A 26086-nucleotide genomic window follows, 5' to 3' on the forward strand; every position below is an offset into this window, starting at 1 on the left:
TGGTTACTGGAGCTCGCATTGAAATCCTGCAACTTCAACAACGGCGACGGCACTCAATTAAACAACGGAAAAAGTTTCGCTGGAGCCAGAAGCGAACTCGAGCAACTGCTACTGCAACTTCATGAATAGCAACAGTACGAAGATCAGAGCGAACTTCTTGTATTGAATTTAAAATTTAACCCACACATTGGAAACTTTTGAGAAAGATTGGTGACTCGAGGATTTTTTCAAGAGTTATTGGATCACGCACCCTCAATGACGACACATTTTCTACCTTTGTCTGGGATGTAGAACCAGTCAGGAACTCTTGCCCCCTGACAAACGTTTCATCTGACCGAACAGATTCGAAACTTCTGACGCCCAATGATTTCCTGTATGGATGGCGATCTGTGTTTATTTCAGCCGGGACATCTAACGAAATCGGAATGAGATACAAGCTCTCCCCAAGGGTTTTCAAAAAAGCAATTAACGAGAATATTTGTCGACACTCTGTCAACGATGAAAACGGACAAGAATTTACAACCATGAGACCTAGTCTGGATTCTCGAAGACCTCACGCTTCGCAATTTGGCCCCTGGGTTGGGTTCTCGGTGCGTTTCCTTGTTCTCATGGAATAGTAAAATCGTCTGAAGTACAAAACAACCATGGACGCCTCACTAGACTCTCTATAAATTCTCGTTAGTTTTATAGCTGCTAGTTCCCATCAACAGCAATTTCAATACTGATAACAGGACAAGAAGCAGCAGAAACTCAGTCAACTCACCACCAGATCTATGAGTTTTAAAATTGATTACGGAAAACTTTTCGACTACGACGACTACTACTGACGACACCCGACAATCATTCTACTCAATCGACTTTTTTTGCAACCTGCAAACGGGCCCCGGCTATGTTCCCGCGAGTTTGACGTACGTGTCAAAAACATTCAAAACATTGAAGACAGCATTGAAAACTTAACAAAAATGAATTACCAACAAGTTTCATTTAAATCATTTTAAAAACTGGTTTCGTTTAGCTTAGCAACCGGATCCAGTCATTCAACTGAGTAGCCACCTATGTTTTATGGACTTTAGAATTTAATTACTACCCTTATTTGGGGCATGGTAATGAAAATCAGGTCTCTAAAAAACGATAAAAGCTCTCAATCTCTCTCTCTCTCTCCTCTCCTTTGAGATACTTAGGGTTTTGTACGGTTTACTATCCTCCCACAGTCTCTTCTTGTCCCCCTTTTAGTACTCTTGTCTATTTTAACTCATGTTGGCTTTGGATAATTAGTCCGGGACACGCACCAAAAGCCCAGAAGTATTACTAGAACGGCTCAAAAAGCGGCTTTGAAACTTTTATTTGCAATTGTTATGATAAAATCCTGCTGTTAAAATGTGGTTGTCGTGAGCTCTTCTACCGTTCTCTCCGTTCTGGCACCTTCATCTTTTAATATAAAAAATTTTCGATCACGTCGTCAAATTGTAATTATAGTTGTATCGATATCCTACATAAAATTGATCTCATGTACAGCCTTGTAATACTGTTGGTTATAATATCAAAAAAAGGTGTTAAATTTTGCGGTGGTGAATGGCAAAAGGGCCGTTTGATGCAATGAGACGATTGAAATGCAAAACAGAGAGCTCTTAATCTCCCTTTCACTGCCCTATAAAACTAGTAGTCTGCCGCAGTCTATTCGACTCCCAGACGTCTATAGCGTATAGGATTTCGATCATAGATGGCATTTCCAATACAGCAAGAAGTCACAATGCACAGCCACTGAAACAAAAAAGAGCAATTATTTACTTTAAAGTTACATCAACTGAACACCCTTAGCCGGATGATGTTGATATTGTGTTAAAATGTTAATCAACAAAATGCTCGTGGAGTCCAAACTACTGCATTCCATCAAAGTTGCATTAGATTCCACGAATGGTCAAATGATGAAACAACATAGAACTTTTAGAGACAAACGCTTAGCCATATGCTTGATTTGTGTTCCACTGATCAAAGTTTCTGGCCAATTGAACTAAATTTCGATAAACGTCACTGGGTTACAGAACTGGGTTCCAATAGGTAGATTCCAGAGTGATTTGCGTCTATCAATCTTAAAACTTGGCCCAATAATTTGCCTGAATACAACAAGCAAAAAGTTTTGAGCTGGGTTTTTCCGTTTAAGGTTATCCATTGAAGCTCATAGCATCGCTGTTTTCATCACATGATTTTTTAAATAATTTTTGTCAAAACGACTTTTTTTAAGAATGGAAATTTGTCTTAGGGATAAAAATACACATTTAAAACTACTGCTGAGCCTTCGTGAAAAAGGACAACAAGTTCAACAAAAAAGATAAACAAATTTCTAAGATATTGATTTTTAAGGAAAATATTTGCACTACAAAATCTCTACCAAAGTGATTTTTTTTAAATTCGATTGGTGGCGCAAGCTGACTTAAATGATTTTAAATATTTTTTGCTAGAACTAAGTAATCAATAGTTAATTTTTCACTCTACTTAAGTTTGAAAAGAATATTTTTTTTCAGAAAGTCAAATTAGGGCATTTTTTTTGGTTTTGTTTATTTTATTTCTGGCATTGAAATTTAATTGGTCTCCACGATGCAAAAATGTTCAAACAAAGATGTCAAAGTAAAAAACAATTCTAATTAACAAAACTGTTCATTTATCAGGGCGAAGCCTTGAATGTTTCGACTGCATTTTAAGGCCAAGTAAAACAGTTTTTTTTTGGAATAATAAAAAAATAATTGAGAAAAAAGAAAAATTATATTCCCCCAGACGCCATGTAAAATACAAAGGTGTGTTTAGCGTCTCGTACTGTTTTAATAGGATTAAATTGCTGACCTCAATTTAATTTGGAACTCATTAAATTGCCCTCACGCGTGTTATAAGAACGCAATATATCGCATGTTAATTTTCCCAAATTAGCAATTTTTAAATCCCCGTAGTTTTTCGAGAAAAGATCACAGAAAAAAAAGATATTTTTATACTAGAGCGCTGAGCTCAGGACAACAATACTTGTCAAATGGCATACAAAAAATCCGCCAAAAGCGCCTTGTTAACCATTCGGTATTTGACTGAGTAGAAAAACCACACCAAACATAAATATTCTACACTTTCTTTGAAATTCGGAACAATCATTAAAAGAAGTTTGAAGAACATAGAAACATTAAACAAAACTGCTCTGATTAATTTTTGTATGATTAAACAAAACTGCTCGTATCAAGTTGACGCCCTGAGTATTCCGACTGCCTCTTAAGCTTGATAGAATAGTGTTCTCGCTAGGAAAAAGTGAAAATTTTGAATTTTATTTGAGTTTTTTTTTTAAAAACGATTCACCCACACGCTATTTTAAGTACAAAGTGTTTTATTTCGCATATAGGAAATCAGTAATTAGACAAAATAGGATGCCTCCATTGAATTAATTTGAAATTTTTTAGCTTACGCCTTAATAGCACGAATTGTATCGCGGTTAAGTGTCACAAATTGACAAAATTGGCGATCCTTAAACCCGCATAAATTTGAGAACAAACAATCAAAGTATTATTCGAGCAGCGATGCCAACCGCATTTTAGCTTAATACAAGCTTACTCAATTGATACGCCACAGATTTCCGGATCGATAACCATAAGCTGTCAACTTTTGTAAACTTGGTCTGAATAAAAAACCGCCGCAAATATATTCCTCACATTCTTCGAAAATCGGAACAAAAACTGGAAACTTTGTCTTTCACTTTTCCCAATTGATAGTGTCTAAACTTTTTACTTTAAATGCCAATTTATATCACATTTGCGTCTATTAACAGCACGACAAATTACATTACGAAGCCAAACTGTGCATTGGATAGGCGCACAATTTTGTGTCTGTATGTTCCTGGATTCTAGAAACAAGTCTTTTAACGTGTTCCGAAATGTAAGTGGATTCCACTTACAAAATTACAGTGGATTCTGCGTACAGAAACCAGTAACGTTAATTTTGTCGGCATATTTATTTTGTTGAGGATTCCGCAACGAGCAAATATAGGTAGTTGTTCCAGATTCCGCAAATGTAAGCGGATTCCGCAAATGTAAGTGAATTCTGCAAGTTTATGCGGATTCCGCTTTCAATTTGCAGATTCCACTTATAGTTGCGGATTCCGCGGCGGCTTAATTTTACTAAACACATATATTATTATTTGTTCATGGATTCCATAAACTTGTTTCGTATTCCACCCATTTTGTTGGGGATTCCGCAAAAATGTCTGTTTTTGGAGCAATTTTGAGCAATACAATGTTTTAGCTATTTCTTTATGGAATCCAAAACTGCAGTGAAAATTTAAAAAAAATAGCATTTTGGTGGAATCCGAGACAAAAAATGATTTTTGCCTGTTGCGGAATCTGCTTACAATTCACAAAATGCACAGTTTGGCCTCGTAATGTAAATCTTTAAACTTCTTAAAACCTTTTATCGGAATGAAAATTTACACAGCTTTTTCCTCTAAAAATCAAACGTAAGCGCTTCATCTTTCTACAATAAGTATCGGGCATCAATTATTTTCAAACTGTTTAAAATGCATTTTGGTATTACAGCAGGATCCATGACATACTTTGAAGACTTAGAAAATTTCTCGCTGACAAACATGAAATACAATCAAAAGTGACTGAGTGGGAGGCGACTAGTTTTTCAAGATATTTGTTCACGCTATTGCGTTCTAGACATGACACATACGACTGTGTTTAAGAAACTTTCTAGGTTTTTTGAAATTTAGTTCAATCTTTTTGCTACAAGAACTGCCCAATGAACTATAGGGAGAAAATTAGAAGAATTTAGCTTCCAGTGTGGCCAAATTGGGATGAGGGCAACCCGTATTGGAGTTCCATATAAAAATATGGTAATAATTGAGTTTCACTGTCAGTGTCCAAAAAAGTGAAAAAAAAAACGATTATAATCAATTAAAATGGATTATAATATTACTATTTTTCGATGCAACAACATCCATTTTTACTCCATTATAATCGATTTTTTTTTACTTTTGTGGACAAGAACAATAAAACTTAAATATAATCAATTTTTTTCTACTTTATTGAGATGCGAATTCCAATGGACATAATTTCTTTTCTACGTTTTAAGCTTAAATTTGTTTATTTTTGCTTATTTTAAAACTTTGATATTTTTGTTACTTTTTTATGTTAATCAATCACTGAACTTTGTTCTTTTCAACAATTGCACGCTTACATCCCACCAATATTTGCACCTTTGCCTCCTTTGCACCATTGCACCCGCCATCCCCCACCTAAACCAATCTCAACCCTGCCCCCACCTGAACTAACCCCTTCCGCCAAATGAATCCCAACTGAACCAACCCCCCACACACACCCACCCTACCTGAACCGGATCAGAGAGGGGGATTCAAGTGGATGAGAGGGTTGTTGGTTCAGGTGGAGGGGAGTGGTTCAGGTGTGGGGTTGTCCCAGAAGGCCAGGTGGGGGGATGGTTCAGGCGTGGAGGGGGTAAAGCGGCAAAGGGGCAAACGTTGGGATGGGGGTTGTAAGGGAGCAAAGGGCCAAACGAAACCTTTTTGCAATTTGAGACTAGGTTTAGAAAGGGAGTAGGCCGCACACTAACTTTGCAAAGATTTCGCATTACTCATTTGATAATTTGGCAAGACGCGAAACAAAAATAAAGTGGAAAAAAATCCATTTTAATAAGATTTTGTATTTATTTTATAATCCCTTAAAATGGACTTCAATTGAATTGTAATGCATTATGTTTTTGCAAGAAGAAAGGGATAGATTCATTTTTTTGTCCAATTTTGTTGTCTGAGCCTAAAATTTAAATCGATTATATTAACAACCTTTCAGACCACAAAAATCTATTTTAATCTTTTTTTTTTCACTTTTCTTCGATGTGGGAAGCTAACAACTTGTCACACTTATTCTTTTTAGATTCAAACTGAATCAATTCGAGCTTCTCCGGGAATCATTAATACTTATTTCTTGATTACCCATCCAGAAAAATTGCCCAAAAATATTGCATATAATTTTTAACCAGAGGCACGGCAACAGTTCTCTGTGAAGAGCTGAACAGCTCGTATGTTGGTCCTTTCCCTTGTGGATAAATAATCTAGTAAACACTTTTTAAAAGTCCAAACAAAATTTTTTTCCAAATATTTACAGAATAGTCGGAAAATTCAATGAATGCTCTCCGTTGATACGAGAAATTGAGTTGAATCCTACTTCCAAAAACTAGAAAAAAAAATTGTCAGTACCAATCATTAGCCAAAGCGATGCCAGAATTGTGTGACGAGGCTTTTAAATTCGGTAACTGAAATCGAGAACATAGACTCGGTTTCATTCATAGTATTTTATGAAATATATAATATTTTGTCGGATCTCTCTAACTATCCCCCCTTTGGTACCTAGTAACGAATTGCCACCGCTTTAATGAAATATTTCAAAGATTAACCATATGCGAATTGGGAAGTAACGATTTCCCCCCTTTTGCAAGAGGTGGAGATGGGATAGTAAAAGATAGCGTGACGAACAGACGGTGTACCTTATCCGAAATTACTCTATGAGAAGGCCACCCCGGACCTAAACTCGAGATCCATTTGGTCTAACGATGATTCAAGCATACCTCTGTGAGTGCGACCACAAGGCCGACCAGAGTGACAACCAGAACTCTATCGTTCACAAACTCCCACAATGCTTCACTGCAGTTCTAGATTTAAAAAACATCAATAAATAATTGCTTGAATACAGACGCTGTGGCAGTGAAGGTTATACTATTATAACAGATTTTAATTGAGACTGAAGTTCCGATAACTATTTTAAAACGTTCATAAAATCCGTGGTTAATGGGGCGTGGATTTTTTCAAATATACAGATGAAGTTTGGAAACAAGATTTGAACCATAGACTTAATAAAGCATCAAGATTTTTTATATGGTAATCGCAGAGTGGCAAATCTATAATTTGATCTCTCTAAGAATATACCTTTCCCTTTATGATTACTTATCAAAAAGAACATTCAGTTCAATAAAATTTGCGCATAATGCTATAGATCGCCCATCCCGCACTGGAATTTCATGGGAAATCATCGATTATAATGGATTATCTTGCCAAAAAACTTAACCCATATAATCGATTTTCATGACCCATCCATCCAATCATGAAAATGGATTTGTAATGGATTCTAATCGATTACTTTTGCAATTTTATGGAGACTGACTATAAAATGACAATATAATCGATTATTATCCATGAAACTCCAGTGCGGGATATACAGTGAGTTTTTTATGCGACTGGCCAGATTTTGTGCTAGTTTCGGGGCTAGCGTTCAGACTTCAAATTAAGCCGCGCACCTCTACCCTGGTATGCTAGAGGTGAAATAGTCAGCCAGAGCTGCAACCTCGAATTAAACCTCGAGACAGACCTCGAGGTCAGAAAGGCAGATTATATCAATGTAATATTTCTTTTTTCATATTTTATTAAGCAAAGAAGACGGATGAGTTTTGATTTTACCTGTGAATAAATTCCACTTGGTGGGTTGCTTGCGCATTCTGAAGATGGAGCGACACAACAAGAAACTGGAACTGTTTTGTTGTGGAACACTTCGAACCAAGTAGTGTAATTTGATCCCCCACAACAACTGAACTAGTCAAAGCACGAAATGATTTGTTAGGTTGTGCCTTGAAACTTGCAAAAAAATTCCGAAAACGAGCAAACACGTAATCATAGATTTGTTGATACGGAAAACTTTTAAAACAAGTTTTGCTCACTATGTGACTGATCAAAAATAGCTGCTATTATTGTTGTCTTCTCAATACGGTGCGTTGGGAATTTGACCCGTTTCGTCCTTACTTTACACAGCATACCTTGCTTCAATTAAAAAGTCAACTTTTGCACCAAACAGCAATACTTGGTTTAAAGCAATAACTTATTGCAATTCGGATTTGTTCTGATTTGTTAAAGTAGTGTTCCCACTTTTTTCGAAGAAAACAAGACTGGTCGTATATCAGGACGGAGCCGGAAATGTTCCGATTGCACTTAAGGCCAATTTAAAAAAAAATTTTGGGGGTTGAATAATTGACAAAATAATTGAGAAAACAAAGAGAAAAAGTTTTTTTTTTCATTTTTTCTTCAATTTATCCCTCAAACGATGTGTAAAATAAAAAGAGTGAGTTTAGCGTCTCATTTTATTCGAAAGTCAGAACAATAAATTGACGTAGTGTCAACAATGATATAACGGTTTTTTCTCAAAGTAAATCTACGGGAGTGTTACCAATTCTGAAACATGATGCCAAAAATTCTAAGAAGTTATCTATTTGTTATGATGATAAACTAGTTTTTTCGGATAACAAGGTTTTACTTTGCTGGAAGTCTAAATAGTTGAGTCAAACACTGAGCCAAAAACATGCATTGCATTTTTGGCGGCAGAAAGTTTAAAAAACAAAAAAGTTCAAGAAACTGTCTACTGCTTAAGAAAAATATGACATGTAAGTTTTCACATCAGGAATTTTACAGCCATTTGCTTTTTCTTGTCTTTCGAATTCTCAGCCTAGAAAGATCTGATGTTTATTTTTTGTCACTTGTCTCTTCTTGAGTTTTCCTCATAAACAATAAGATTTGTGGAACCTGATCTAAACTACATTTTATGATTGGATAAATTAGATATTTTACCACTGTAAAGTATTTAATATTAACCAATCATGATCCATCTAACTAACAACCCACTTATTTGTAAGTGCTGAAATTACTTGTAATTTCAGCACCAGAGAGATTTGAATTTAACTTAGAAATTAGTTGCCTCTCCAAGAGAACTTCAGCAGCCGCAATAAACCAGTATACCCTAGATCTATTGAGCCTAGCAGAGACTAGTTAAACAACCTGAGACTAGAATAGTATAAGAGTAAGATTAGGATCGGTATTAGACTAAGAAGTTGCACGAATCTATCCGGCCGAAAATAAGATAGCGTGACGAGCAGACGGTGTACCCTATCCGAAATTACTCTATGAGTTAGGACCATCGGTTATAACTCATCTGGTGCGACCATAAGTCTCGAACAAGACCTTAATAGCTTAGAATTAACCAAAAATAGATTAGAATTTAGACAAAACATTTTTAAAATGTTACACGACGATAATTTAATCGAAATGTCTCTACGACTCAATAGATCAAAGCCAATATTCCGAACGATAAGAGAACTACCCGGAAATGGAAGAAGACCTCGAACCAGAGAAGACATACGACAAAGTAGAAACTTACCAAATAGTTATATGATAGTACGGCAAAAGCCAACACAAACTTTTATATTTAGAATCTGATTAGCAATGAATTTAGATTTTCATTTGCAAACTTAAATCTTGAAGTCAATCTTCATGATCATTTCAGGCGCTAAACAAAATATTAATATACAATAACGATTGATAAAAAGATCTCAGATCGTTTTCCTAAAATTCTGCAGTATTATATAAAACATGTTTGGAAAATATTTATTGAAAATCAAAATAAAAATTAGTAGCATGACAATAAACTGTTAGTAATCATAAAATCATCAGTTGTCCCAGCTTCATCACCTAAAACATAACAGCAATCATAAGCTCACTAATATCATTAAAACACTAAATCTTTTCTTAAATAAATTTAAACCATTTTAAACTTAAATTCACTTAATCTTAAAATCAGATCATCAAGGCTTATCCTTGGATCTTAATTAATTTTCTATTTAATTAAATTTACAAAACTTGATCATCAAGGCCTATCCTTGGATCAAAAAGAACAATTTTGTTCTCCCCCACCCACTTAGCTAGTGTCTAACGACCTCAAACGTCGATTCACTATCCAACCCTTTCAAAAAACCCAAGACTAATAGAAATTTTTGAACAAAACTAATCATTCAAATTAGGATAAACAGTGAAGAACTTCGGTTATTCATCCTTCACTTGAACCCTCCTCTTACCAGACCCAGGATAAATCGTAGACTTAGTAAGTTTAAAATAGTATCTAACGAACTACTCGCGTTCTAATTATACCTGAACCTTGTGGATCGATTTACTATTCTCCAACCCTTGAACACAATCACTACCCCTAAGTAAGATTAAGTAAGTTAACACCTTAGCTTATACTAGCCACGAGAAAGTAAAAAATCATTCTTCGGAATCGATATACTTTTCTCTCCAACCCTGAACAAATTGACCCAGGTTAAGCTAACCAAAAAATCGTAAGGACTAACAATTTAAGAAAATAGAATTCATCTAACAACTTCTTGCATCCGTCATCCTAAACCTTATGTCATTTAAAAATCTAGGAAACAAACAAACAATCGTTTTGCACAACTGTGAAATAGATAACAAAAAATACGACCTTGTAATCACACCTCACACACAAACAGTTGGATATATTAGAACAAAACGACAAACACTAAAAAGGAAAATAATAACTAAACAAAGACAAATAACACGAAAAAGATTTTCCAAAAATAGAAACGCATTCTCAGAATCAGAAGTCAGCAATTTAGACGAACTTTATAAATTAAAAGAATCCATTGATAAAAATTGCCCTATTCACGATCAATTATATTTTTCCGACTCAGAAACAACTTCAAATTCATCAAAAAGAGGAAAAAGAAGAATAAAAAAGCAATATAAACACAAACCAGTACACTTGTATAATTGGAATCAACCAATTAGACACATCGATAATTACTTATTAACAGTCATTAAACAAAAAAATGAGCCAAACACACACTCCAAGTGAAGATAGTCCAGACGATGACGATATCTACCCCTTCTTAGTAGATGCACCCGATAATAGAGGACAGCATGATCTTTGTAAGAACTTTCTCCTAAATTTGTTTGAACCCGGAATTAGCCCATGTAAAACAGAGTTCCCAGATGTAAAAATAAAAAGACAGATTATTGATCCTTATCTGAAAGATATATGTAACTTAACACAACAATACGGAATCTACACCATAGAATTCAGCTCACCAAACCCGAATCACCGCAAATATGTAATTCAAACAGACGATCTTGATTTAGAATTTTCAAAAGTATTCTCAGAATATATAAAAAGTATACAATATCATAACTCACAAAGAGCAAACTCCATATTTACTAATGAAGTTTTTGCAATAATATATAGTTATATTTCAATATTAGAAAACGAAAACCCAATCCCGCATATCTCACCGAATGAGACATCCAAACATATAAAGGTACGACATGAAATCACACTATTTTCAACTTTTCTACATATAATTAAAGAAAAATTCACTAAAGATGATGTTTCACAACATACAAAACATGACTTACAAAAAATTTTGGCATGATTTATAATAGATTATTTCACACATAATATAGATTTAATTTCACAAGCAAGAAAAAATTTTAGACCCCAAAATTCAAACGATGATACCGCCATCACAGAACAATCGGACTACGTTTGGGACCCCGAATGGTGTCATTATGCATTCATAAATATCCCACAATCAATCTCAAGTCAGGCAATAAGTACAATATCTTATGTAAGAGATTATGTAAGGGTAATACCATTATCCATTGATGCAACACCATTAAACTACAATACATTTTTACCCGATACGCGAAATAACAGTTTAAATTCGACCGTCATACACAATGAAAACCTTAATGGAACTAGGAACCTCACTCAACAAGATATTCAAACACCATCACACTTCATAAATGAAGAAATTGTCCAAACAACAACTACACAACAAAGTATTTCACCAATACGTCCAAATTTAACAACACCAAGAAATACAAATACTTCACTAGCACAAGTAACCTTACAGTCAACCGTTGAACCTTCGGTTGCTCCAAAATATTCACAAATGGATTATCAAACATATAGACCCATGACAATACCGTCAAAAACACGCAGAACGTTCACAAGAAACACTTTTGCGGAACACAATTATAATTACGCACATTCATCAAAAACAAACTATCCCCCACGAAAAAATAATAATAATCAGATCAGATCTCGATATTGGGATAACCCAATGGCAACAACCAACTCAGTAAATTTTCAAACTAATTCACATCCTCCACAGGATCGTAGTGAAAATTACCCATTCTTTCAACAGAATAAAAATAAAAAGCAAGCATCTCATCAAACGGATTATTTATCCTCTGATGATGATTATTTACAACCAGATATATTTGCACCATACACTCAAGAATATCGTGGACAAGGAGTGCAGAAACCGTATACATATCGTAGAATTTTTTCTCCACACCCAACAGATACACAAAATCAACAACCAATACAAATGCAAAACCCAATTAATACACAATCTTTTCAACCAATTCAGCCACAAAACCCAATGATTACACACTCGTATCAACCAACACAAATGCAAAATGAAATACCACTTCCATATTACCTTCAACAACACGAAATAACAAAAAATCAACTTTCAAATTTTTCACAAATGCCAAATGCCGCAGAATCATTACAAATGACAATGAATCCATACCTTATGGGTGGATCATCAATAACATCAAACAAACCATTAATGGTATTCACAGGAACAGACCCTGAATATTCTGTAGAAGATGATTTAAATGCAGTAACAGCAAATTTAATTTTAAATATAGGACCTGAACCAATTAATACGCCACTACATCAAAATTGGATACATCGACGCACAGCGTTGATACAGACAACCTTAGACGGCGCAGCCCAAAAATGGTTTTCAGTATTGCCTATAGAAATAAAATCAAATTGGAAAAGATTTACACAAGAATTTTCAAAAATGTTTGACTTCGAAAGAAACAAACAACAACAAAGAGTTTTATGTAATGAAATTCGCAGATTACCAAATGAAACCATCAAACAATTAGCAGTACGTATCGAAACACTAGTTCGAAAAGCATATTCATTAAATACACACGACTATAAAAACACAAAAATGACAGAAACCTTAATGATGACCTTAACACCTCAATTAAGGAAAATAGCAATAAAAAAGAGAGCATCCCATCCCTCCTCAATTCGAGTGCCCGATTTAGATTTTAGAAAACTAGTAGACAAACTAGAGCAAGCGGAAATCACAATGAAACTTGAAGAAACAGAAAATATGAAATTACAATATATTAACCGAATTGAAACAAATACCACAAATATCAACAATATACAAGAATCAGATACAGACCTCGTTGAAAAAATCACTGAAATACTCAATATTTATGAAAAACACCCAAACTTTAAAGGCAAATTATCTTTCAAAAAATGGTGTAATTATTGCCGACGATACGGACATAGTATTTCTGAATGTAGACAAAAACAACAGGACAATCAAAACAAACCTCAAAAATATAAAGAACCAAATAAATCATTCTATCAATACATGAAGAAAGATCAAAATCTACCAAACAAAAATGTATACAGCAACAACAGTTCAGGAAAACCACTTCCGAACAATACCAATTACACGAGAACCCAGTCACCATCTAACTCAAGTTATAGAGGAAGATCACCAGAACGAAGAAATACACAAAATTCGTCACAAAATCATTACAATAGACCAAATAGTCGAAATAACTACTCCAGATCAAATTCGAATACAACACAATTTGTTTCTAGATCTAATTCCCAATCAAGGAATAATTACTATCCAAACAATCAATCACGAAACTCATCATACAATAGAAATAGAAACTACTCCAATAATCTAAATAGAAGTTATTCAAACAACCGAAACCAGAACTACCCGAACAATCGATCAAGGAATAACTCATATAACAGATCAAATTATAACAGACCAAACAATAATTATCAAAACAGATCACGAAATAATTCACAAAATCGACATTCAAGTTATAATAATCGTTATAGAAATTATTCCCAATCACCACACAGGAATAATAACCATTATAATAATTCTAACAATCGCCACAGAAGTAGTACACCTAAACATCAAAGACATATTAATCAAGTACAATCAAATCCAGAAACAACATCAGACCCCCCAGGTATTGATGACACAGGAAATAACGAACTACAACTAAATCAAATAAACTGTGAATCATCAGATTCAGAAAGTGATACAGAAAACACTATCTCCATAAATATGATAGCAGTCGAAAATGACTACGAACCTATTATATATGAACAACCTTTTTCATCACATATATATGAAAATCAATTAGAACTCCTTCACAATTATTATATTGAACCCATCCATTCTACACAAACGGCACAAGAAACTAACGAAATCAACACTACAAATCAATCCAATGAAAATCAGAAAACAAAATGCTTGAATACAAATCACATCTATCAAAAAATACAAAAAGAACAACCCAAAGAAAAAATTTGGACAATACCATTTCTTTTAGAAAGTCCAAGAAACAAAGAATTTCAACCACCAGATCTTGAAATTGATTTTTTAATTGATTCAGGAGCAGAATCAAACATAATAAACATTCCCACATGGAATGAAATAAAAACATTACACCCAAAACTAACACCTCTTGAAACCTCCAGTAAACTAGCAACAGCACAAGGATCAACATTGGTAAACTATGGAAAAATCCAATTATTTCTTCTCCCCACAAGAACAATAGAGCAAAATAAAATTTTAAATAAACCATTTAAACAAATATTTCATATCACTGATATTAAACACAATATCATTGGAATACCATTTATCTCTAAATATATACCAACAATAAACATTTTGAATAGTAAAATATTAATCAAAGATAAATATACAAAAACAAAAGACACATCCCTAACATTTTTTCAAAGATTAAATAAACAACCACCATTCTTTTCAAAATTTTATCCAATATATAACCAACAAAGAAAACACCTGAAACCACTATCAGGAAACATATATAATTTTTCAATAAAACAAGTTCACCAATATGATAAAAAACAAAATAAACAACAACTCTATATGTCAGACTTTGATTTCAGACCTATTCATAAATTTTTCAAAATCACAATTTCATCCATAAAATATTTGAAAAACTCGAATTCAGATTTTATTTCGTTACATGTATACAATAATACACCCTATCAAGTAACATTACCTTTAGGACTTTTGGGATATTGCGAAACCAACGCTACGATATCACCAGTACACGAAAAAGCATACCGCGTAAATAATATACTTCAGTTATTAGATATTTGTCAATCCACAATTCTTAATGAAGAATTAAGAATTATCCATAAATAATATAATAAGTAATGAAAAAAGAAATACAGATTATTTCACAAAAACCCCATATTTCAAACCTACATTCAACATAAACAACTATACAGAGAATCAACAGAAATTTTTAACAATGTTTAACTTCCAACATTCACAAATAACACAAGACGAATTTGATAAGTTAGCCAAACAGCTAATAAAATATTCATCAGTCTATGCAACATCCAAATTTGATGTTGGCAAAATCAGTTCATCACTACATCTCCCATTAAAACCTGACGCAGTTTTCAAAAAACAAAGAGCAAGTAAAGTACCAATTCATTTACACGATAAAGTGAACAGATTACTCGATATTTTAGAACAATACAAAATTATATCACCGGTAAACAAAGAAGAACAACCAAAAGGTAACACATTTAACAACCCTGTTATCATCCTAGCAAAAGGAGAATCATTAAAAATAGTTCTAGACGCTAGATATCTTAATTCACTAATAGACGAATCAAAATGCAATTGGCCTATTGAACCAATACAAGTTATTTTAACAAAAATAAACGGAAAATACTTTACAACCGCAGATATGAATAGTGCATATAACCAAATGCCACTAGATGAATAATCGCGACGCTTAACACAATTTGTTATCGGAAATCAGCAATATGAATTCAACCGCCTATTCTATGGAATATCCATAGGACCAGCAGCATTTTCAGCTTTTATGAGTAAAATTGTTAGACCACTAATACTCAAGAAAAACGCAATCACCTATTTGGACGATGTTTTTATGCAATCACAGACAAAAGAAGAAATGTTTAATGTTTTAGAACACTATCACAAAATACTTCAGAACGAAAATCTGAAGGCCGCTCCCGACAAGTCACACTTCTTTTTAACACGAGTTAAATTCTTAGGACACAATATAGAAAGAAAAACAATCACTCCAATAAAATCACGCATTGATGCTATTCAGAAGCTCCAACCACCAACAAACAAAAAGAAAATCCAAGAATTCCTTGGAAAGTTAAATTTTTTAAGCAAATATGTCTATAAAATGCAATTATACCTAAGACCATTCTATAATATACTTAGACAACAAAATAATTTTGAATGGAACACAGAACATCAAGCACGATTTGAAGAAATTAAAAAACTCTTAACTGAACAAATTTCGAATACAATTCCAGATCCAAATCAACCATTCTATGCAATGTGCGATGCTTCGAATTTTGGCATCGGCGCAGCATTATTACAATCACACAATGGCACAAACAAAATGAATCTTATATCAGCAAATTCTCGATTATTCACTCAAGCAGAGCTACGACTCTCAACTCTAATGAGAGAATGTACAGCCATAATATATACACTAACAGAGTATGAATTTCTGATACTTGGATCAAAACGTCCAACAGTTCTATTCACAGATCACAAACCAATCATTTTTCTCTTTACACAAAAATCTAATCCAAATCACCGAGTTTATAGATTTCAATTAATTCTAACGAAATTCCCAAACTTACATATAGTTTGGACAGCAGGAAAGAATCTTGCATTACCAGACACTTTAAGTCGAAATACACCACCTGAATTACTTACACGTAAAACTACAGTTGAAATACCCAAAAATATAAAATTTTACCTTGCAGAAAACGAAACATCACCCCGACTAGAATGCAAATATGCAGTAAAAACTGACGTTGAACAATCACAAATAAATAATCTACAACACTTCCCACTTTATTTAGATTGCCAAAATAACCACTACGAAGTTGATCTACTTGGAACATCAACTTTTAAACCAATTCCATATTCACAATGGATAAAAAATAACACTCAACAAAAAAGAGTAAAACAACACCCGCATAAAAAAGACCTTTTTCCGTTAATTGAAAAAGAAAATCTAACTGATAAAATAAATTTATCAGGACCGCAAACAAACGATTCAAAATACACAATAAATCAAGTTTTTGACCTCCATGACCACTTGATACAATTCCTTTATCTAAATTAGAAATAGAAAACATTTTTCTCCCCCAACAGATAAAATTACAATTAATACTTTGAAACAATATCAAAATCTTGACCCAATAATTAGACAACTAAAATCATGGCACAAATATAAAACTAAACCAGTAAAGGCAGATACAACAAAATTAGGAAATAAAACACTCCTCCGATATTTTCGAAAATTTAATAATACAACAATTAATGAAAAAACAGACCTTCTAGAATACCAATTAAATGAATCTACAGTTCCCTGTCTCCCTTTAAGTATGATTTTCATAGCTTTTAATATCTCACATACACAAAACATTAAAGGACACTCTGGATCAGAGAAAACATATTCAAATTTCATACAAAACTTTTGTTTTCCAAATGCACCAATTTGGATAAAAGTACTATGCAATGATTGTATAGTATGTCAGCTAAATAAACCTTATCCAAATCAAAAACAAATAGCACAAAAACAAGACTTTAAAGGACAAAGTTTGTACTTTAACCACCGTATTTCATTTGATACAAAAGGACCAATTTCACCATCATCCGAAGGAAACTCCTACATTATGGTAATTGTTGACGCATTTACACATTATGTAGCACTTAACCCAGTACCACATTGTAACGCTTATTACGCTTACACAACACTTTATGAACACTGGATAGCCAAATTCGGACTACCAGAAATTTTAGTTACAGACAACGGTACGGAATTCATAAATAATGAAATCATCACACTATGTCATTTATATAACATCAAACACAAACCACGTACATCTCACGCACCTTGGACAAACGGCTTAGTCGAAGGTATGAACCGTTCACTACAAGAATATCTTATATGTATCATCAATGGAAATGATACAAAATACACCGAATGGTCAGCAGATGTAAAACTATTTCCCTTAGCATATAATTCACAAATCACGACAACTCTAGGAATGTCACCATATGAAATGGTTTTTTATCAAAAGCCACGCAAACCAATTATGTTTACAGCAAACTCTCATAAAAATGCACAAAGTCATTGCCAACCGAATAAAGACTCAATTTGTTATAACCTACCTTTACACACACACGATGAAGATCATTTTCATCACCCACAAATTCTTAAATTAGCCTCCGGTACACACACCGAATGGATTTTAAACAGAGATAAAAAACACAATGAAATTTACCAAAAAGTACCAAATAATTTGTTACAAAGGCAAAACATTAATGAACAAATAAATTCACGCTTTACACCAGCCTCTGATTTAAAAATTGGAACATTTGTTTTAATACCCAATTTTAACACTCACAAAGGAATTTCAAAAAAATTACAACCCCTTCGTAAAAGACCATACCAAATAATTGCCAAACCCACTGATGTCACATATAAAATCACCGACTCAGACAAAAAAGAATTTGTTCAACATCGAAACAATCTATTACCTTATTACCCAAAAGAATACGCACTACGCGAACTAACTCAGTTATATTGTTTCACAGGTTTAAAAGTTATTCAAAATAACCCACATACGGAGAATAAAACAAAGGAACAACATGACATTCATCTCGAAAATCAAAATAAAAAATCAACCACAACAAAAAACAATACAAAAAAGCTAGATCAAAATATACCTCAAAAAGAAAGAAAAAATAGAAAATTGACAGAAAAAATAATACCCCAAGAACAAATCGACAAATCAGAACATAGAGAGTCATCACGACTTAGAAATCAACCACGTAAAAACTATAAAACATTCATTCCACAATCTAAAATATTAAAGAAAGTCGAATTTCAAAAACACCTTTAATTTTATATTTCATAATCTTTGCACCTCTGAAATATTTTGAATTTTCATTTTTCAAAATAACATGCTGACAAATACACACAACTCTAGTTCATAATTAGCCAATAGGATTCATCCAATCCGTCACCTTCTCTAACTATAGCACAAATCAACTAGACGAATGATATTAAAACTCCAGGCATATCTATAACTAAAACTTTGCGACCTCCAGGTCAAGAATAAGCAAACCATTCCAACTTGACAACTAAAATAAATATCACCATAATATCATAACCCTCCCTTATCTAATAAACCAAAGATCAACAATATTTCCCCAACTCAGACCTCAAATACCCCCAAACAAATATGTTAAATTAGCCTAAAGTAAAAGAACGACCATTTTAATTAGCCTAAAGTATAAAAATCTCAAAAATACCCCAGATAATTTGACAAATAAAAATAAAGAAAAAGAAGACCTCCCGATCACCATAAAATTTGCCCCCAACAATTTTTCACAAAACTCAACCCACTTGTCAAAAAACCAATAAATAATCCGACCACACTTGAAAATTGCCCCAAACACCAAAAAATATTCGATCGAGAAGCCATTTCTTAAATGCTCTTCTCTCGACCAGTCAACATAATTCTTAACATTCTCATAAACTTTTTAACGATATTTAAACTTTTAATCATATTTCTTTTTGATACCTTTGAATCTTTTGTAATAATCTGAATCATTTTTTGCAATATTTTTTTAATTTTCTATTCCATATTTGAACTATACCTCCAACTTTCGAAAGCTATTGAATATATCCACAGGTACTATTCACAAAACTTATCTAAATGATACGAACCATTTTTAGTAGAACAGATATTTTTTTACTATTTGTAATTTTTATAACATTTCTATCATCCCTCATCTTGACAATATGCAAATGTATAAAGAAAGCAATCATCACATTCGTCCTAGCAACAATCCTCCTAATTATTTTTCTAGAAGAATACTATAATAAACATAAATTTTTCCACTAAAAGAATAAATAAAAAACCATCAAAAACTGCTAACCAACAATCACTCAGTCAGTCTTCACCGACATCATCCCAAGATAACCCAACACCACCTTCAACTACCCAAAACCCCCAAACATCCACACGAATTTCCTTTCAAGATAACCCATATACCTTTGAAGAACGACACGCTCGCTTATCTGAACCACTAGAACCAGTTCAACGACAAGCACCTCTAAGCGAACCAACATATAACTTATACCCAACACTACCACAAGAATTAAGTAGAATACGAAATCCTAGTCAAAACCAAAATACAGTCGAAATAAATAGACAAATTATACATCCTCGACGAAACAGAAATTTTCAAACTCCCCGAGTTCATTTTGATATACCTCAATCCCCATCACAAAGTACTCCAGAAAACCCCATTGGTATATTACCAGAAACCCCTACGCTTCTTTCACAACGTAGCACCTCAAGCCTACCCTCAGATTACTTAGGTTCAACACCAACATCTGAACAAATTCGTGAAAATCCCTTTAACCCCACAAACCAAACATCACGACTACCATATTGGACAACACATTCATTCACACAAGGTGAACCAAATTTAATCAATGATCCAATAGATAACTCTACGGATACAAAAACATCCTCATCACTACCAGAAACATTATCACTACCATCAACACCATCAATAAGCCAGATTTCACCACCGCCTTTTAACTTAAATTTTCCAAATAATCTCGACGCTAGATATCGAGAACAATCATCAACAAATATTCCTTTAAGACTAGACTGGAATACATTCACAGCACCTCCACCATTATTTGGACAACGCCCAGAAAGTAACCGACTCCACAACTGGGCACTTAATAGACTACAGTATCGACAAGACATCCACGAAGACATTCGTGATCATAACATCCAAATACTCCAACAAAATAGTCTACAATTAAAATTTGAAATCACGGTTAAACTAAACAACATTACTCAACATCCCTACCCATTAAACCCACCAAATATAACAGCTCAATCACTACCACCACCATTTATAACAACTGAAGTAATATACAAATACGACAGATATACCAAAAAGACAATTGGTTACATCACATTTTATAACCCATACTCAGGATTATCATACACATGTATATTCTAAAAATATTAATTTTTCTCCAACTCTTTTTTCTAGTAATCTCCAATCAGAATATAAACCCTTCCCCCCGCACAGGACCCCAAGATTTATTAGTAACACATTACGATTGTGAAGAAAATGAACAAAAAACACTACACAAGTATGCAATAAATCAAGTATCACAATGCGAAACAGAACCACAAGCTATAGAAACTACAAATGTAATAGCGACACTTTATTCAAAAACCCGAGCAACAACAGTCACAGGTTATAAATTCACAGCAACATTTTCTGAAAAGAAACTACATTGTTCACAAGTCTCAAATGGAAATAAAAACCGACTTGACCACGAATCATTCTACCAGAGTAATATCGAACGACTTTTACATCTCAATCCCGAAGATTGTAAAAACGAGTTACTCAGACTAAATATCACAAGAAATAAAAACACAGATAGAAAATTAGTATATTTCCAAGTTTTTGCAGATTCTGTACATCAAGAAGAACTTGAAAGATATCAAGGACATATAAAACTAGATGAAAAATACCCATACAACGGCGCACACGGAAGATTAACTTATGACATACACGATAAACACTGGATACCACACATTGGTATAAATGACCCATCAAACTGCAAAGCAGACACAAAAAATAAAGGATATCAAGAAATCATGTTTTTTGATTGGAAAATACAACTCGAAAAAATACAACTCACACGCAATTTATCTGACAACACAATGATCTATCAAGGAATTAGATTACCCTGTAAAAACGATCAAGGCTATTGTGACCCTACAACACGAACACAAGCAACAATTGTTTGGTTCCCCGAAGATACATGTACAACATTTCAAGTAGCAAAAATACACGCTCGTGTGATAAAACTTCACGAAAAATATTTTATACAATCAATCCCATATGAACAAGTAAATCCATTACGAAAACAAAGTTCTAATTTTAGAAACATACACAATATAGAAAATAAATTGACACGTTTTCAAATATATCAAGAAACAGAACTTGCATGTAAATACAGAAATCCACTTCACAAAACACAATACTCCGAGATATTAGTTGAATACGAAAAAGGATTCGACATGACCACTGGAAAAGTAAAAATCGACCCATACGCCACAAGTCACCCTATAAACGAAGGAACATCATATATACCAGTTGATTTTCAAAAAAGTAAAGGTCAACCTGGTGGACATCTAAAGCCCCATGACACTAGAAGCACACGTTTACAAGAACTATCACTAATGAATAGTACATATTTCGGTAATATCCACTATGAGATTCACTTAGATATGAAATTAGACTACACAATTAGCCGAATTTTTCAAGAAATGTCACTCTCTGAATTAGAGACACTTCACCAACTATGCGAATTAGAAAGGACACAAATCCTACAATCACTTGCACTAGCAGTATTAAAAATACCCTACGCAGGATATTTACTATCAGGAAATAGATCAAATTTTTTAGACTATGAAGGAAACATTTTATGTTTCTATACCTGTACCAAGAAAGTATCACCACTATATGTTTTTGAAGATAAACGATGCTATAAAAGAATCCCTATCTTTTATAAGAATAAAGTACATTTCGTTGACACACTTTCAAGAAGAACCTATTTCTGGGAAACCGCAGTCCCATGTGGATCAGAAAATAGCCACAATGTAGTACAACTGAACCCTGATGAAGATAAATATTTCCTTCTTACCCCATATCCCACATTAATGCAATCACTCAAAAAAATTTCACCTGAAAGCATTAGAGCTATTGCTCGAAACCCAAATATTGACCTACAGTCAATTGGAATATACTCAAAATCCGATAAACAACATCACATTAGAACACAACAATTCCTAGAATTATTAACACAAATGGACACTATACAAAGACAATCAATTGACCAAAACTTACGCAAACTTGCCGAAACCGCAGGATTTGCAGATATTTATACACAAGACTATAGCGGATATTTTAAAGACATTAAAGAATATATATATCTAAACGGTGAAAAATACCGACCACAAGATATCTCACCTATAAATATTTTTAGCTTTGTTACACTCAAAAATGAAATTCTTGATTTTCTAGGATGGCCCTATTACATCTTAGAAAAATTAATTATTTTATACGCAATGTTTAACTTTATAGGATTTCTTTTTTCACTTTTAAAAGGAATCTATAATACATGCGCTATACACACACAAGTAAATAGACAAGCAAGTGTAGCACGCATACTATTTGCAGGATTTTTTGGAATTTTTTCATCATCAATAAACAAAATTCTTTTAGACGCACAAATAAAATAATACAACACAAAAATAGCAACAAGACAAAACACATATGACGAAGAACATAACAATGTAGAAATAACGCCCACAGCACCACAATTACCACCCCTACCACATAACCATCCATTATCCCTAGCCCCACGAAATTTTCGAAATCTAGCATTAACACATAATCCAAACTTTAGACCAACCATATCACAAAGTCCCATTCAACATATAATGACACATCATTCACTAGATGAAAATACATATGAACAAATTATAGAACAACCCCATACCACCGCTTTTCAGTCTCAAAATAATAATTTTCTTAGCCCACGATGAGCCGACAACTTGGATCCCTACATCGCTCAAGTTCCCACCCAACCAACCTCAACACTCCAATTACAATAATTCCATTTTTGCTTTCCCGCCACCCGATTTCCCAACCAATAATGTAACATCAGGCATGAATTCAGACACTAACTCACATATCTCAGTTTTATACTCCATTTCACAACTCAATAACCCAAATATTGAAACCCCTGATGAATTTGCAGATTTTGAACCATCTCCATCCAATAATTTTCAAACCAACTCCTCAGTTTTTTCAAAACCCCCTTTTCAACCAATCCCACCAAATAACCCACTCCCATCCATTTCTACACCCTCTTATGCTTCACAAGTCACCCCAACCTACTCTTCATTTCATTCAGACCGATCATCCAATTCTCCAGATACTCCCCAAATCTCCCAGGAACTAGATAATTTTATCACCCTACAACAACAACCCTTCCACCTTGAAAACCCCACTATAAATCAGATTTCATCCACAATAGAATCATCAAACCCACCTACCCCTACACCCTCTTCAGCTTATACCGCATCATTAGCACCATCATCCACATCCACCGAATCATCAAATAGTACTAATAGAGCTTATCGCACTTTCAAAAGAAAATTCCCAAACCATCCATTTCCAACAAAACCAGGAACAGCCCGTGAATATATTAATCATCCAAATCATACTAACACGAAAGATTTTTTAGCAATCACCCTACCTTCAGTTCCACAATATACTTTGAACACTCCTAACAACACTAACGACACACGTAGTTTTGTAGATGAACAAGTTTTAATGCCTACACTTCATTGGACATCATATTATCATTTTACTAACCCCCTTTGCCTACCTTTATCTAATACTCACATCGATATAGAAAGAAATAAAGATATGCTATATCGACTCACCACACCACTAACACATAGACAATTTACTTATATAGGATACAAAAAGTCACTAAAAACATACACTGCACCCCGAGCAAACGAATATACGCTAGAATATTACGATCACAACATCATCCGAGCTAACCAAGACCAATTTTTAGATGATGATCGTTTCGCTAGCCCACAAATCACAGAAAAATTCTTCATCAAAATACCATATGTATTTACACTCAATATATTTGATCGCAAATTCGACCACGTCATTTCTGAAGCACTAACCGACATACAAGCTTACGAAAGTTTTAAAGAAAGATTTCAATTATTTTCACTAACCTTTAATTTCCTTGCACCACATGAACGCGATTTGCACTGCTCACACGACATTATGTTACGCACTAAACAAACCCACACATATACATATTATCGATTCATACAAAATCATTTTGATCTACACACTCCATCAAGACAACCACACCACCGTTTTCAATTTATTAACAATAAATACACATCACCATTTTTTCTTAACTTCACATATTGCATCAAAGATACTAACCTTCACGGTATTCTTCGCAATTATGATCCCATAACCCAAATGTATATTTTGTGTCCCATCACGAAGACCTTCAACGCAGAAGAATCCAGACCCTTCCTTATCCCACATGAATTTGTCCAACCTATAAAAATCCCGATATTAGAATTCATTCACAACACTAAATACAATCACAAATTATATAATCTCATCCAAAACACACCTTATGAGTTTGCAGTTGGCACTGAAGAACTAAAAACTATTAAAGCACTTCAATTGCTTTGACCACTGCTTCAAACTAAAAACATCATTCGCATACTAGCAAAATTACTAACAAATTCCGACATAATACACGACGTCTTCCCCCACGGTTTTTTCCCCGACGACTAACAGGTAAGTAAAATTTATCATATTCTCCACTAATAAATTTGAAATAAATACTAACCATTCTTATCCATGTCTTATTTAGATTTTTAGTCTTCATCCCACGATCACCTACAAATTACACAAAAGAAAAATAAAAAAAAGAAAACTTCTTCATTCAAAACTCTATTAATATTTTGCACTAGATGAATTCAATAAAAATCATACCAATGTAGTAAATTAATTTATAAATTATTTCCCTAAAAGCAGTAATTCTAATAATGATGAAAATTTGTAACTTAATTTTTCCCAAAAAAAACTAGCAGTAAAATTGAAATTCTATGTAGAAAATTGATAAAACGAAAATGCAGTACTAACCTTTTGATATTTTCATTCACTCGCACAAGAATTCTATCCAAACTCGCACAGCTCGCCCACGAAGAATTGTTTAAATAATGAATTTCAGTTTTAAGTTTTCACACTCCACAACTCTAACACACGATAACAAGTTTCAAACTTTCCTTTAACCCGGTTGGAAAGGAATTATATACTAAACAAAACTAACCAATGCAGCTTACTAAACACCACAAATCATAGA

The 26086-nt window shown here is 33.6% G+C and overlaps 1 protein-coding gene across 1 annotated transcript in view; it reads right to left on the reverse strand.

Moving 5' to 3' along the window:
• Positions 1 to 1352: 1352 nt before the first annotated feature.
• LOC134856971 (CD9 antigen-like) overlaps positions 1353 to 26086 on the reverse strand; it is a 64207-nt gene continuing 39473 nt past the window's right edge. Inside the window, exons 5-7 of the mRNA XM_063873282.1 lie at positions 7496 to 7627; positions 6610 to 6693; positions 1353 to 1761 (exon numbers count right to left, since the gene is read on the reverse strand). Of these exons, the coding sequence (XP_063729352.1) occupies positions 6683 to 6693; positions 7496 to 7627 (143 nt within the window). The 3' untranslated portion in view covers positions 1353 to 1761; positions 6610 to 6682. The remainder of the gene's footprint in view (positions 1762 to 6609; positions 6694 to 7495; positions 7628 to 26086) is intronic.

This window comes from Symsagittifera roscoffensis, chromosome 1, assembly GCF_963678635.1.
Source record: "Symsagittifera roscoffensis chromosome 1, txSymRosc1.1, whole genome shotgun sequence".
Classification (NCBI taxonomy): Eukaryota; Metazoa; Xenacoelomorpha; order Acoela; family Convolutidae; genus Symsagittifera; species Symsagittifera roscoffensis.